This window comes from Quercus lobata, chromosome 7 (assembly GCF_001633185.2).
Source record: "Quercus lobata isolate SW786 chromosome 7, ValleyOak3.0 Primary Assembly, whole genome shotgun sequence".
Classification (NCBI taxonomy): Eukaryota; Viridiplantae; Streptophyta; class Magnoliopsida; order Fagales; family Fagaceae; genus Quercus; species Quercus lobata.
The window spans coordinates 48,436,957-48,453,027 of record NC_044910.1 but is presented as its reverse complement, the minus strand read 5'-3'; the positions used below and the strand labels follow the sequence as shown (position 1 = coordinate 48,453,027).

General features: G+C 34.2%; 2 protein-coding genes across 2 annotated transcripts; both read right to left on the bottom strand.

Moving 5' to 3' along the window:
* Nucleotides 1-2,870: 2,870 nt before the first annotated feature.
* On the bottom strand, nucleotides 2,871-3,781 carry LOC115952161 (16 kDa phloem protein 1-like). Its single transcript, XM_031069236.1, has 4 exons — nucleotides 3,680-3,781; nucleotides 3,497-3,562; nucleotides 3,243-3,384; nucleotides 2,871-3,012 (listed from the first exon to the last, which is right to left on the bottom strand). Exons 1-4 carry the CDS (start codon nucleotides 3,744-3,746, stop codon nucleotides 2,871-2,873), a joined length of 417 nt encoding a protein of 138 aa, XP_030925096.1. The 5' UTR covers nucleotides 3,747-3,781.
* Nucleotides 3,782-11,166: 7,385 nt separating this feature from the next.
* On the bottom strand, nucleotides 11,167-14,772 carry LOC115952995 (receptor-like cytoplasmic kinase 176). The gene is made up of 6 exons (XM_031070396.1): nucleotides 14,221-14,772; nucleotides 13,435-13,763; nucleotides 12,985-13,120; nucleotides 12,717-12,859; nucleotides 12,474-12,597; nucleotides 11,167-12,027 (listed from the first exon to the last, which is right to left on the bottom strand). The coding sequence occupies exons 1-6, from the start codon at nucleotides 14,270-14,272 to the stop codon at nucleotides 11,573-11,575; spliced, it is 1,239 nt and encodes a 412-aa protein (XP_030926256.1). The 5' UTR covers nucleotides 14,273-14,772; the 3' UTR covers nucleotides 11,167-11,572.
* Between the last annotated feature and the right edge of the window lie 1,299 nt (nucleotides 14,773-16,071).

Genomic DNA, 16,071 nt, shown 5'->3' with positions numbered 1-16,071 from the left:
CTGGTAAGATATCACCGGATTTGGTGAGATCTCTGCTAGTTCTGATGGAGATCTTGCCGGATCTGGCAAGATCTCAACAAATCTAGTGAGGACTTGCCGTATTTGACTAAGATTTAGTCCGGATTCAGGTAGTTTCTACCGTTGCTCAACCTTGCTTTACAGATATCGGTTTGGATCGACCCGACCGCCATCCAATTAGTTATCCGAATGAACCGACTGCCTCGCCGATCGGCGGCGGGTCTGAAGATCCACAACCCAAGTCAGTCGGGTCAATTGCGGGTTGGGCACAAACCTAACTTGGACCAACTTGTGGACACCTCTAATCCACTCACAAGATATTCTTTTATAATAATATAATAATGGGTTTGGGCTTCTTTTTTTTTTTTTTTTTTTTTAATTTATTTATTGAGGGCTAAGTCCTAAGTGGCCCACCCCTTAAGCCATCTAATGTGAGAAGTAAATAAAAATCCCTTTGATAAAGGGTTGGTGGTGAAGAAAATAGAGAGATAGAAAAAGATAAGAGATGAAGTTGATGCAATACTTTTTGCCTTCTCACCATTATAAAAAGTAAGAGAGGAAAGAAAGAAGAGTTTATTGGTCAATGTGGCAAGTGACCTAGTAGTCGAGGCGTTGGGCTAGCAAGACTTCACTTTGCGGGGTGTCTTGGGTTCAAGTCAACCCTCCCCCATTAGTAGGCCCATCTCTCTCTCTCTACTGCCATGTGCGTGTAGGGGTCATCCTATCCCCTTACACATCTTTTCTCTACTAAAAAAAAAAGTTTATTGAAATCTGTTTTAAAAGTTTTAAACCTATCAATCATCAAACCTTATGCACCAAATCAACATTTGAAGTAGATTATTGTGGGCATCTTACCACTTAAAAAAAAAGACTCAAGAACTGTGTAGGGGATTGTGACAATTGACAAGCACAATTTATTTATTAAAAATATAAGGGGGAAGACTCCATAATGGGAAACTCAAACAACTGATTTATCAAACAAGACTTTTATTCATATTGAAGCATGCTCATTACAATGGAAAAATCACTTTTTCCCATGGTATTGAACTGTAATAGACAAGAATTTCTTTCTACCTTCTCTCTTCTTTTTCTTTTTCTTTTTCTTTTTCTCCCTCTCTCTCTCTCTCTCTCTCTCCTTTTTCTTTCGATCCCTTTCCATTTGCCAGTCCCCCTCTTTTTATAGACATATTCTCTGCCCTTATCCTTCCAGTTGTCCTATTTCTAGCCAGATTCTAAGGGATATTTTTCCTCCTCTTTATTGGGTTCCCTCCTTTCTTATCCTAAAACAGGACCATTTAGGGTGTTTTCACTATTTAGGTTGTCTCATATGTATTTAATGCAGCAAAGGTTAGGTAGATAACCCCTCATTAATGCAGAGGTAAAAATCTCTGCTATCCTTATCTGTCTGGAGGGTTTCTTGAGGTTATATCTGGGCACACCGTGGATTACCTATGTTCATTACCTCGGATAAGACTTTGTGAGATGTAGTGTATCGTCAATTTCGTGAGAACAATCTGCAAGGATTCCCTTTGCTTCCTAAATAGATGGTCCGATCCCATTCTACTCCACGGGATCTCCTAAGCATTTGGGCCTTACTTTAAGTAGATGGGTTTGGCCCATTCCACTCCACGGGATCCTCTAGGCATTTGGGCCTTAGGCTTGCGTAAAAATTTCCCCCCCCCCCCCCCCCCCCAATTATTATTATTATTATTATTGTTCCGGTGGTTTGTGTGGATGCCTTAAGAACTAGATCAAATTTATCCCAAAAAATAAAATTATATTGCAAGAAAAATTAGAAGGATTATATATATATATATATATATATATATATTTATAACAATGCATTAAAGGGAAAAAGAAAGTATAAATATTTTCTTTTCAAAGAGATAATAATATAGCTCTAACGAAGGAATGCTCAAATTTTGAGTCTCTCTAAACTATATATATAGTACATGACCGCTAGTAGCTCTAACCAAGAAGGAATGCTCAATTCATGTTAGCTTCATCTACTTTAGTAGACACTTTTACCCTATCATTTTAAATGAATTCCAAAATTTTTTACCTTTTTTCTAATGTAGTGCCCGAACTAATTTATTCTAGATTTCAATTACTAGTTCAGAAGCTACTCATTTTTTTTGTTGGACCACGCAGTGGGAAAGCTAAAACTATAGGTACGTTCAAGCCCACCTTAACAGCCGGGCCCTCATTTGTGCAGGCAAGATACACTGATGGACTCCAAGCAATAAAGAAGCAAACCTGGAGTTTCTAATTGAACTGAGGGATTTCCAAGTCCCAGCCCATCTTGGTGACTAAATGAAAAATTATTTTTCATTTATTTTTATTTTTTATGATTAAATATATTTATTATTTTATTAAGGTGAAGAAGGGGAGGACATATAGCCCATTTCCATCCTCGGGACAGATTACCAAGAGAAGAAGAGAGGAGATGGGAAGAGACTCGTACCAACCACAAAAAGTCTATCTAACAAGCTACATTATGAGTCAAAAAAATTAAGGGGACAATTTTTATTTGGGGCTTTAAAATGGGGCACTATTACCCAAATTTTATCAAACTCACTCATGAGCACAATAATAATCAACAATAACAAGTCTTAAAAAAAAAAAAAAAAAAAAAGTAAGGAACAACGCATTGACACATTACATAAACAATTAGTTCAATGACACTAACAAATTCCATAATATTCTTCATAATTATTAAGGTGGCAGGTTATGATTGGTATACAATAATATTGATGATAGTAGAAGTCGTCTTGATAAAAATAATATTACACCAATCAAAAAGTGTCTCCACAATAAGTTTGCGTATGTAGCATTATCGTAAATAAATTTAGTTAGACATTTGAAGCGAAATTTACTGCAACACAAATCTCTCCGGCATAAGTCTTGTCGAGAAGGACAACCCTATACTTGCCTCGACGAAGTTCAGCCTTTCCTGTTTCCACCCCTAGCGACACAACATCCTTAACATATATTCTGTACACATGAAGATTAGCCAAATTAAAACGACAAATAAGTTTTGAATCTTTAGCAATTTAATCAAGTCAAAGCACGTAACGGTAAACAATATTAATTAGCCAGAGAAGGTTTCAAAGATTTATATTTTATAGGGTTCTTTTTATTTAATTTTATTTAGTTATGTTTTCTGTAAAAACATACTTTCTCCACAACCTCAATAAATTTTCTTTTGAGAGAGAGAAATTTACGTGGTTTCGCCAACAAAAACATCATCAGAGATCTTGTGCTTGTCCATGATATGAAAAGTAAGCTTATATTTGTGATCTTCACCACCCGGGTACTCAGCGTTGAACATAAATTTCTCGTTCCATACTGGTTTCTTTCCTTCCCCTACAATTACTTAAACACCTTTTGTTATCAAAGAAATTTAAATGTTCCCAAAAAAGAAAGACACATGCATTGCAGTGTACATGCACATAATAAATGGATCATGTAGGCTAACCTCCAGCCACGCTGCTCTTACACTCTTGATTTCCATATCGAATCACAACGAATGGATTCATTTTCACTGTAAATTTCGGATCTTTTAGCCAACTTTAAATCAAACTTAGCAATAACTTAAAAAGAGAAAAAAAGAGATTCCAAGTAATCCCATGAAAGCAAAATGAAAAAAAATAATAATTACCCAAGAATTCTTTCTCTCGAATGCCTTTGCAATCAACCAGCACAACCTCCAGAATACCACTTGCCATCTCTCTATGATCTGTCTTACTAAGCTTGAGAAGAAGAAGACTTTAAGGGATTGATTCTTGTGATCTTGTCTCCTGGAGTTATGTTGTTATGGGGTAGGCTTCGTCCTGTGATGGTTGCTTCTATTCACAACTTATTTATATTTGTTTTATTATTTTGAATCCTTCTTCTATGTGCATCCAGTTCCCTCCCATACAGTATGTTGAGGCTCCCAATCATAATGCGACACCTAAGCGAGAGTGTGGTTAAGTCCACAAGAAAACTTAACAAAGAAATTTTTAATGATTTTCAGTTGAAATGCTGTGATTGGAAAATTGGATGAGCTGTACTGTATAATGTAACCTTACTACAGTTCAATTAAGTTTTCCCCCAGTCTTTCTTTAACAGGTTGATTTCTCTCTTCTTAGTACTAATAAGATTTTTTTTTGCTGAATTTCATAGTACTAACAAGTTATTGTTAATTTAGCAGTCACCGAGATAAAAGATAAGATGTCTAAGCGTACGTGTACTATTTCAGACAATACGCAACAACCCCTTAATTTCCAACATTAAATAGGTAATACGTACGTTTTAATCTATTAAAACTAGAATTTGTTTACTAAGTCGTCTGATTGAATTACTATGACTGAGACTCGTAATTGCCTATTCACATTTACTTTTAGAAAATATTTTCTTTTGAATTTTGCATGTTACATTATTAATTAGTTAAAACTTACGGTTCAGCTTAAAGACAAATTAATGGATTCAAAAACCTCATCAATTTTTTGGGCCACCTCACCTTATTCACATCCTGGATATGGTACAATGGTGTTGAAACTTGAAAGTTAAAACAAACCCTAAAATGTAGACCTTGCATAACAGGCTGGCAGGTCGGGTTCAGTAAAAATAAGGGCCAATCTGGCTGCGGATCGGATTAACCTATATTTTTCTTGAAATTTATTTATTTTTTATATATAAAAAATATGAATTTATCACTTGCAATTAAAGCTCAGTTCCACAAATTGATACTTGTTAAATAATTATACAAATCTTAACATTGTTAATAAAAATAAATAGCACATCACCACATATTTTTGGTGTAATAGTTACTTTACAAGCTTAAGTGCTTGTGGGATGTAAGGAATAAAGGTCAAAGTTCAAGTCTTTAAGAAAGAATTTTACAATTGTATATACGAATAAATTAAAATAGAATTTATATCTTATATAAATAAATAAATAGCACAACCAAGAGAGTTTTGGAGCTATACAGCAACTGGGCTGATTCGTACCATCCTAAATACCCGGGTGTTTTTGGCTTGTTTCGGCCCTATCTACCAATTTTGGTGCTTTTCGGCGGTAGCTACATTCCGGACCGGTACAAATTGAAATGGGTTTCTAGAAATTTTTTGCTACTTACAGGTACAGCACCTCTTCGCCGCTGTGAAACCTTCAGTTACCAGTATTTTCTCTCTGTTTCGGCATTTCTTCTTGTCTTGTGTTCTAAAGAAAATGTTAACAGAGAAACTCAAGATTCTTCTCCACTGTTCACAATTCACTCCTACCCACATTTTATTTGACCAAAGTTACTGGGCGGATGCCACTTTTTAACTTTCTATTATTTTATTTTTTTAATTCCATGGAAAACCCCAAAGGCCGAAACCGTTTACTCTTCTTTTATTTTAGATTTTTTACCACTCTTATTTAGTTTTTATTTTTAATTAGGTAGTGAAGTGGACTAGGCATTAGCTTTTTTATTTTTTTATTTTTTATTTTTATTTTTATTTTTAAGTGTGTGTATATATATAAAATTGCAAAATTGCGGTAAACCCAAAAATGTATCATTTCCTTGATCTGGTTCGGTATTGAATCTATTGGCACAAACACAGAGAAGTCTAGACTATCATTTGAAAATTTAATTAAAATAAACTCACAAGTTTCACTACTACACAATATCAACATTCCAAAATATAAAACAAAATTATAAATGCTTAATGGGATAGTTAATTTGACAAAGAATAAAAATGTATAAAAAAATTTAAAATTTTTAAAACTAATTTCATAATCTAATATCTTGAAGAAAAAAAATCTAATAGTTATGTTTAATATCTTGAGATATTTTAAAGGGAAAAAATATAAATATTTTCTTTTCGGAAAGATATTACGCTCTAACCAAGATGGAATGCTCAAATTTTGAGTTTCTAAACAATATATGTATCGAAGAAAAAAAATATTAATGAATAGGTCAAATAGATGCATACAGTACGTGATCAATATTATTATTATTAGAATTAATTTTTAAATCTGAGAGTGCAATAGTAATAATTTAAAATCCTTAAAAAAAAAAGAAGTAATAATTTAAAATAGTTTTTTCCTTTACATCTTCTTTCTCTACCAATAAGAAAAAATTATATTTATTCCTTGTAATTATATTTTTCCATCATTTATCTTTTCCATTCTTCGTTAAACAAAGTCATCATTTATCTTTTCCATTCTTCAATTAAACAAAGCCTTTTTTAGTTTAAAATAAAGAGATGTTATATCCACAACATTTTCATAACAAATTATAAATGACAGGTTATTATTAGTTGTTACGATTAGGCAACAAAATAAATTAAACTGTGAATTCAAATTAGAACCAATAATAACTTACCATCTATAATTTGTTGTGAAAATATTATATAAATATTGTCTTCTCTAAAATAAAATAATAATGAAAACTTAATGTAAGCTAAAGTAGACACTTTTACTCTATCATTTTTAATGAATTCCAAAAAAAATCACTTTTCCTCTCTCTTGTGGATACCAAATTTTTTGAAGTAGTCTAATATAATGCCTAAACTAATTTATTCTCGATTTCAATTACTAGTTCAGAATGAGTTGCTCATTGGCAAGTATCATTTTTAGTTGGACCATGCAGTGGGAAAGTTAAAACTAGGTACGGTTCAAGCCCACCTTAATTGGACTTCCATTAAAGTTTTTAACAGCCGGAGTCAATTGTGTGTGAAAAACTGAAAAACCAAATGGACCGACTAAAACTGCCCAAACCAAATTTAATTTTTCAGTTTTTTTTTTGGGTTAAGTTCGATTTCGGTTTAAATTTTAAAAAACTGAAATTTATCGATTCAGTCTTGATTTTAATGAAAATTATATCGAACCAAACCGAAACCGACCGATATATATCATTATAGGTATATACATTTAGTAAATGTGTGTTACTTTAAGGGTTAAAGTGCGTGTTTTTGAAGTTCTTGTCCCACATTCTAACCTTTAGAATAGCTTCTTTTTTCTTTTTTTCTTTTTTTTAAAGCTTCTATTATCAAAACGACGTCGTTTTTGGTTTTATTTAAAACTAAACTTCTAAAACCATAGCATCTCTTTCTCATTTAGTCGCCCATCCTCATTTCTCCTCAATCGTTTTCCGCTTTTCCTTCTCTCCTCTTCACTAATCCTCTCTTCTCAGCCGCCCCTACCCTGCTCTCTCTCCCTCTTCACTTATCCCTTACCTATTTCTTTAACCACCATCTTCATCTTTTAGATGAGACACCATTGGAGATCAGAAAAAGTGCTACCACTCTTTTTGCTTGGATTTAGTTTGCTGGGTTTATATTTTGAGTTTGTTCTTTATTTCTTTTCTCTGGATCAATTTCTTTGTTTGCTTTCTTAGAAAATAGATGAGATAAGGAAACCGAAAAAATAAACCGCACTGACTGTTGTTTTCATGGTTCAGTGTCTTGCAGTTTTGTTTTTGTCTCGGTTGGTATCGGTTTTGAATTTGGCAAAACCGGGGGTATTAGTTCGAGGCAACATGGAGCCTTCACACCGACTAAAACCAATCGATTACAGCCCTAAGCCGGACCTTCATTTGTGCAGGCAAGATACATTGATAGACTTCAAGCAATAAAGAAACAACCTGGAGTATCTAATTTAATTGAAAATTTCCAAGTCCGAGCCCATCTTGGTGACTTTTTTTTTTCATTTATTTATTTATTTTTATTAATAAATATATTTTTTATTTCATTAAGGAGCAGAAAAGCAGGGATGTAGTCTATCCCCATCCTCCTGATAGAAAATGAAGGGAGGAAGAGAGGAGATGGAAAGAGACCCATTTTCGTCCCCACCACAAAAGGCAATCTAACAAGCTACATTATGAAATCAAAAAATTGATAGGACAATTTTTATTTGGGGTTTTCAGATGAGACACTAGTAGTCTAGTACCCAATTTTTATCAAACTCGCTCTTGAGCACAATAACAATTAACAATAACAAGTCTCTAAAAAAATGAAGAAGAAGAAGAGCAAACAACACATTGGCGTAGTGTACCTAAACATTAAGTTTAATGACACTAACAAATTTCACAATATTTTTTACAACTATTAAGGTTGCGGATTATGATTGGTATACAATGATGGTGTAATAAAAATCCATGTAAGTCTTGTCTCGTCCATAGGAGTCGTCCAAAGAAAGGAGAGGAAGAAGGAAGATCCTCACTCAAGTTCAACCTTGTCCGTCCATCCTTAAAGGACGGACGAGGTTACTACACCATGAACATGTTTAGCCTTGGATGAACATATCACCACCAAGTGTGAGAGAAATCAAACCATTGCTAGTCAAGTCCAACCATTGTGGAACGCAGACTCAAATAATGTAACTTCCATAGCAGTTATGGAAGTTACCTCCGAACCTTTTGGACTCCTCAACAATAGGAACGGTTACCAAACAAGTAATCGCTCCCCGCATGCTATGTAAACGCTCGCCAAAGAAAGAGTAAGGGAGTCTGATTCTGAGACTTCCAATTTACTGGGAATCACAAAAAGGCTAACTTTACCATCGGAGGGTTCTTGGCTGGCTTCCACCGGTCTCCTCTGATTTTCTGTTTGTTTTCTCAGGACTCAGTCACAAAACGCCCGAGACTTTTAGCCCACTGATATCACAGGATTCATCATACAATAATAGTGATGATGGTGGAGGTTTCAATAAAAATAATATTGCACCAATCAAAAAGTGCCACCGCAGTAAATTTGTGTATGTAACATTATTGAACATAAATTTGTTTAGACATTTAAAGTGAAATTTACTACAACACAGATCTCTCCAGCGGAGGTCTTGTCGGGAAGAACAACCCTATACTTGCCCTGTCGAAGTTCAGCCTTTCCCATCTCCACCCCAAAAGAAACAACGTCCTCAACATATATTCTGCCCCCATGAAGAATAGCCATATTAAAATGATAAATAACTAAAGAATCTTTAGCAATTTAATCGAGTCAAACAATATTAGTCAGAGAAGGCTTCAGAGATTTATATTTTATTGGGTCCTTTTTATTTTATTTTGTTTTGTTTTGTTTTCTGTAAAAAAAGTAAAAAGAAAAAACTTTTAGCACAACCTCAATATATTTTTTTTTTTTTGGAGAGAGAGAGATTTATAAGGATTCGCCAACAAAACATCGTCAGAGAGATTTTGCTTGTCCATGATATGAAAAGTAAGCTTATATTTGTGATCTTTACCACCCGGAAACTTAGCGTTGAAAGTAAATCAAATTTATTTTATTACAAAAGGTACCTTTTGTAATAAAAGAAATTCAAGATGTCCAAAAAAAAAAACACACACACATGCATTGTAGTGTACATGCACATAATAAATAGATCAGGTTGACTGAACTTGAGCTATGTTGCTCCTGCACTCTTGATTTCCATATCGAATCACAACATATAGATTCATTTTCACTGTATATTCAGATCTTTTAGCCAACTTTAAATCAAACTTAGCAATAAATAAATAAAAACAAGCTAGAGATAGGGGAAAAAAAAAAAGAACCAAGTAATCCCATGAAAGAAAAAAAAAATTACCCATTAATTTCTTTGCAATCAACAAGCAAGACCTCCTAAATACCACTTGCCATCTGTGTGCGCGAGTGCATGTGTATGTGAGAGAGAGAGAGATTTCTAACTATATAAGCTCACGAAGAAGGTCTAAGTTGGGATGAGAAGAAAATTTAAGTTGGGATGCAAACACTTGCTACATGTCAACATTATAACATGTCATGGAAGTATTGGACCCAAGCCTTATGTAAGCATTATAATGTTCCAAGCAATTTAAATTTATTAATGGTAGTTGAATGTGGCCGTATTCTTTTCCTCACCTTATCATTCTACGTTTTAAATGACTATCTCAACTTATATCTGTATTCTTTTTCTCTATTATTTATTTCCATATGGACCACCACATCAATCCTAGTACAATGGAATTTAAATGTAGCCTCAAATTGGACAATTATTGTTATCAAACCCTTTATATCCAAACTAATTCAAAGATAAACCTTGTCTATAAATAAAAGTGCCCCGACAATGAAGTGTGCATGTTTACAATGATAAAATTATTATGTGGGCTTTTCTTTCAACCTTTCTTCACCGATAAGCAAACATAAAAAAGTTAAATTTACTTATACCTTGCAGTTGGTAAGGAGTGAGGTAAAAGATTTTTTTCATCTATTTTGGGAGTTTAGTACATAGGAATTGAATGATTATGGGGAATGCTCATTTCATTCCATTATATTCCTCCTAAAAATGTAAACAACATTTATTCCTTTGTTAAAATGGAGGTGAAATAAAAATTTTATTCTTATTTTAAAATAAGACAAATTAAAGATGAATGGTATATTAGGATAATATGTATCTCTTTCCGTTCCAATCGTTATGATATCATATTATATTCATATATGATCTATTAATTTGCTTCTTTTAATATTTGTACGCGTTTGGGATGATGTTGGATTGATAAGCCACCTTGCTTCCAAGTTCCAACACGAAATCTAACGCTCCATATGGTACATTGATGCTAGTATTTGATAATGTGCAATAAAGCTAAAGTGTAGTTATTTGTTGAATCTGCCCATCAACAACACTAGAGACACATCCCAACAATGCCAATGAAATTCATCTTTCCCATCAAATTTTTCTATTTCAAGTTTCATTGCTAATGAAACGTTTGTCACCATCCCCAAATAAACAGATAATTACACAACCAAAATGATATTGTGGGCCCTGTGGCTATTAAACAATCAATTACTTCAATAAATAACCCAAGAGCAAAACTAGAATACCCTAATACTAGCTTGTTGTGACTTGGTAGTAAAGCCCATAATAATGGGTTCATGTGAAATAAAAACAGAAAAATCAAACAAACAATCTCACAAGGAAAATAATGATTTATATGCATGTTCTTAGACTCTTAGTGTGTTTGTAAATTTTGATGATATTTATTTTGAAAGTTTAAAATAAACATAAAATATTCTTATCAATAAATAAGGTAAACCTAAAGTTATAAATTAATTAATTACTTATTGTCATATTATATATATCCTATTTTCTTAGATTTGTAGTGTTGTGTCCCATGTCCAGTTTGTGTCCATACTTTCTAAGCCATGTCCATGAACAAGGAGAAGAAAGTTTCACTAAAGAAATAGAGATTATAAAGGTAACACAAAGGTGCTCTCACAAAAATATGGCTGTTATATAACATTTTGGGCTAAATATCTCCAACTCCACAAGAACAAACATGATCACCTCAATTCCCAAAGAGACATAAAGACTCAAATCAGCTAAATTACACATTTCAACGCTTGCTTCAATCATCACAAACACATTCTTTGAACCACATGCTAGATAGAGGGGCCTTCCAATGGTTCTTAGAGTAGAGGAGAAAACATTACAAGGCTGAAAGCAAAAACTGTACACTGGTTGAAGAAACATGGTAATGGTGCATGCCTGAACTCCTGAAACTCTGTTCTGCATCCTGCTAAAACTCATCCAAAACAGAAAAGATATATCAGCTGTATAAAAAACTTGTCCTCCATTAAGCATAGAGAGGAGAAGCAGAAGGCCTTGGGTAAACAGTCAATCTAGAAGCCCCTTCTGCAGTACTTCTGCATGACTTAGTCACACCATTGGAATGGCTATGAACATTTGCACGATGCTCCTTTTGAGTACTTCTTGTTGTGTCCTTCAAGTCCTGAAGCTCCTCCAATGCTGTTACCACCTCGTCCATGTTGGGCCTGTTCTTAGGTTCTACATTGATGCATTGAAGTGCAAGGCTAGCTGCCTTTTGGGCCCGACCCAGTGAGTACTGGCCCTCGAGACGGGAATCCAGTACACGAAATATTCTGCGTTTACTGTTCAGGTAAGGTTTTGCCCACTCCACCAAGTTGTGTTGTCCAGATGGCCGATTCTTGTCTATAGCTCGACGACCAGATAACATTTCTAGAAGTACAACTCCAAAGCTATAAACATCACTTTTGGCAGTCAGATGACCTGCCCAATAAAACATGCAATTAATCACTGAACAGCCTGGTAGCTTTGTAGAACCTGGCCAAGCTAATTGAATAAAACAAAAATGAAGAACAAAATGTACATGAACTTTCTACCAATACAAGGCATTGGAGAAGGCTGATCACTGATGTACTAGCATAAAAAAAGCACATATTTACACAGGCTTAAGCAGTTCTCTATAGTACCAATACAACTTTCTGACTCTCAAAGCCAGGGCCCTGAAAAGCCTTCTAATGGTAGACCAAAAATGTAGATTACCATTCATTTTAGACCAAAATTCATGTTTTTATAGAGTAAATCACATAAAAAAGTAAATCTGATCAAACCATTCCATCACCTAACGCACAAAAGCATAAAGAATGGAGCCAGAGTTCAAATAATCAAAAATTTTAAAGAAGAGACACACATACTGAAATTTGAAAGAATACCTGTGGCTAGATACTCTGGTGCAGCATATCCGTAAGTTCCCAAAACTCTAGTAGACACATGGCTCTTATCACCAGTTGGCCCATCCCTGGCCAGCCCAAAATCAGAGAGTTTTGCATTGTAATTCTGTAAAGTCAGAGCAAAAGGGTTGGCACAATGAAAAATAAGTCTGATTTGAGTCCTAAAACTCAACAAGCTCAACCATATTACACAAATGTGATCAAGAGGCTAGCCAAACTACATACTGAATCAAGGAGGATATTTGAAGTCTTGAAGTCACGGTATATGACTTGTGATTCAGCATTGTGAAGAAAAGCAAGTCCCTTTGCAGCACTAAGAGCAACTTTCATTCGGAGGCTCCAAGATAGTGGCTGGAAGTGAGACCCCCCTGCTTCAACAATAATAGCATGTTAATACCAATATACACCTCCAGAAAGAAATAACAGAACCACACTTAATCCTTTTCACTTCCTTCAAAACCATTGATTGATGAAAAGGATAAAAAGGACTCACTTCTAAACAGATGATTTTCCATGCTACCCTTAGGCATGAACTCATATACCAGAAGCCGATGCTCATCTTCTAAGCAGTAACCAATCAACTTCACAAGATGAGGATGATGCAGCTGCCCGAGATAATTGATTTCTGCCTGTATGTCCAACAATAAAACAGAAAATTAACTGCTTTGCTCACTAAGACTTTTCTAAATGTTGTGGCACTTAACAAGTTGTAGTCTTTCCATAGCATGGATTGGCAGCTTGCACAAGTCAATCATAGCAAGGCAACATGGCCAATTCCAAATAAGAACCACTTCAGAAAATATCCCTACATTACATAGCTCCTTTAAGTTGATTTTAAACTTAAAACTCTGGCCTATATTCATAACATACTATTTACAACAGCAAGAGAATGCACAAACCACAAAAGAGTTCATGAAGAACTGAGAAGGGAATTAATACTAACCAACCATTCCTTGTGACCCTGAAGCCCTTCTTGGTTGAGCCTCTTCACGGCAATCATCATGCCAGTCCCTGGCTTGGTAGCTGTCATCGAATGTTCATCAATCCACCCTTTAAAAACAGAACCAAACCCACCCTCTCCTACTACACTATCTGGGCGGAAGTTTCTTGTGGCCATTTTCAGCTCAGTGAAGGCAAAGCTCTTCAAATTGGTTGCCTGCAAGATCTCACCCTCACTCCTAGGAGTCATTGGCATAGAAGCGGAATAGGAGAACTTGCTACTCGAATTGCTCATGCCACTCCCATCTCTGCTCACATTCTTTGAATTAAACCCTACACAAAAACCACAGAGACATGTTAAGAAAAGCTATTCTTTGACTTGGAGGTTTTCTAGGTCCCAAAAGACACAAAATTCCCACCATTCATCCCTAAAACTAATTTCCAACACAAAAATTCAAGTCATCCTAATGTTTTTTTTACATAAAGCGCTTCCTCCAGACTAATCTAGTCTGCAATTTCAAAGCATACAATGTTTAAGGGGATTCCTCTCACAGCGAAACTATTAATTGAATTCAAAAGACTTAATTTCAATTAATATCCAAAGGTCACAAGCAGAACCACTACCACAAAATTAAAACTTTTCATTTTACAACAAGATAGAATGATTGACATGAAGATTTTAGAGATACCCACCAAACTGTTTCTAACACCTTGAGACTCAATCAAGCATTTACATGCAGTTATAAACCAAAAAAAAACTAAAACTATAAAAGAACAAATCGAAAGGTACCTGTGAGAGAAGGAGTCACAGCTTTAATCCCATTGCTCCAGCAAGCCCCCATCCAAAACAGAACCTCTCAAACCTCTTACTACCAACACTTTCAGGAACCTTAAAATACAAAAACCTGAACAAAATCGAAATGGGTCCTTAAAAAACGCAGCTCTTTAGTTAAAAATAGCTTTCTTTTTACTATTTTTTTGGTTGCTTTAAGATTGTTGCAAATTTGTGAACAAGCTGATCTTCTTTAAAAGACTGAGTTGAAGCAAGTAAACAAAAAAAAAAAGTGAATAAAAATAGTAGAAATAGAAAGAGAAAAACATAGAATGATAGAATGGGAATTGAACACGAAAAAGATCAACAAAGTGTCCTTTTGGGCAGATATGGTGGTGATTGGGCTCTGAGTTGAATGGATTTTGGTGCAACTTTTTGTTGCTTTTTTGATTGAGCTGAGATTATTATATGATGAGAAGGCAGGCAAAAAGGCAGCCTCTACTATTGAAATCGTATTATAATATTTTGTGTTGGTAGCCTTTTTTTAGACCTTTCTTGTTAGTGAAACCAAACCAATAGGTAATAAGGCCAAGGTGGCTACACCCGGTTGACTTCCTTTTTAGCTTTATAGTCTTTGTTTTTTGTTTTAAACCCCAACAAGCAAGCAAAATGTGTGATGTGGGAAAACTTATTTTTATTATTGGTTTAATAAAATATTTATCGTATAAAAAATAATTGTAAGAAATAATTTAAAAAAATAGATACGTCTAGCTAACTTATTTGGTAAGAGTATAAGTACATTAGGTTTTTAAAGCAAACTAATCAGTAATTCATGTAATGTACATGAAAAATATAAAATAATACAATTTTTTCCTTTTATTTATTGTTTAAATATGAAATTTATAGTAGTTATTGATAAACATTAATTATGATTGTATTTGTATAAGGAATTATATAATATAGACTATGCATTTTTTCTAATTGTGTTTGTATATAAAATTATATACTCTACCATTAAAAAAATATAAACTAAATTTTGATGCAGCGCTTTTGGATGGTTTCAACCAAGTTGGGTTAGGTGTGGTGTGTAGGGATTCTCAGGATCATGTGTTTGCTGCCTTGAGTTAGAAAGTGGGGTCGGTCCAGTCTGTGGAGATGGCAAAGGTGTTGGTTGCAAGACGAGCAGTTGTTTTTGCAAGGGAGCTGAGTTTTTTTGAAGTGCAAATTGAGGGTGACTGTCTTCATATTATTCAAGCTTTGCAAGCTTCCAATCGATGCTATACTCTCTATGGCCACATTATAGATGAGACAAAACGGTTGAGAAGTCTGTTGCGGTGATGTCAATTTCAGCATGTTAAACGGGATGGGAATAGGTTGGCCCATGGCCTTGCTAGACGAGCGGTTTTAGCTGCAGATACTGATTTTTAGGTAGAAGATTTACCTAGTGATTTGGATGTTGTATTCCAATCGGATGTACCTTGATTGTCTTTGTTTTTTTAATAATATCTCGCTTACATTTTGCTCAAAAAAAAAAAAAATGATGTACCAAAATTCCCTCACTCAAAGTATTTGGGGTTTTAACTTTAAGGGTAAAAAGGTTCGAAATTTTTTATATATTAATATTATTAACAAAAGTCAAACAGCTTCAATTATATATATATATATATATATATATTTAAGAGAGTTTCAATATATGGTATTTGTTCCTGATAATAGTACTTTATCATCAGATCAAGATACCAATTGAATTTTTATATAGGCAATAATTGAATTTCAGATCTCTTATTAATATTACCAGTTAATAACTCGTGCAATTCACAAAAAATTTTAATGTAATAAGATTTTTTCTCTCTTTTATTTTGTTGTCTA

Coding starts and splice junctions, on each gene's coding strand:
- LOC115952161 (XM_031069236.1), bottom strand. CDS start 3,746: ATGGCAAGTGGTATTCTGGAGGTTGTGCTGGTTGATTGCAAAGGCATT. Junction 3,563..3,679: donor TCGAGAGAAAGAATTCTTGG/GTAATTATTATT, acceptor CGAAATTTACAG/TGAAAATGAATCCATTCGTT. Junction 3,385..3,496: donor TAAGAGCAGCGTGGCTGGAG/GTTAGCCTACAT, acceptor AAGTAATTGTAG/GGGAAGGAAAGAAACCAGTA.
- LOC115952995 (XM_031070396.1), bottom strand. CDS start 14,272: ATGGGGGCTTGCTGGAGCAATGGGATTAAAGCTGTGACTCCTTCTCTC. Junction 12,598..12,716: donor CAAATATCCTCCTTGATTCA/GTATGTAGTTTG, acceptor CTGACTTTACAG/AATTACAATGCAAAACTCTC. Junction 12,028..12,473: donor ACCAGAGTATCTAGCCACAG/GTATTCTTTCAA, acceptor TTTATTGGGCAG/GTCATCTGACTGCCAAAAGT.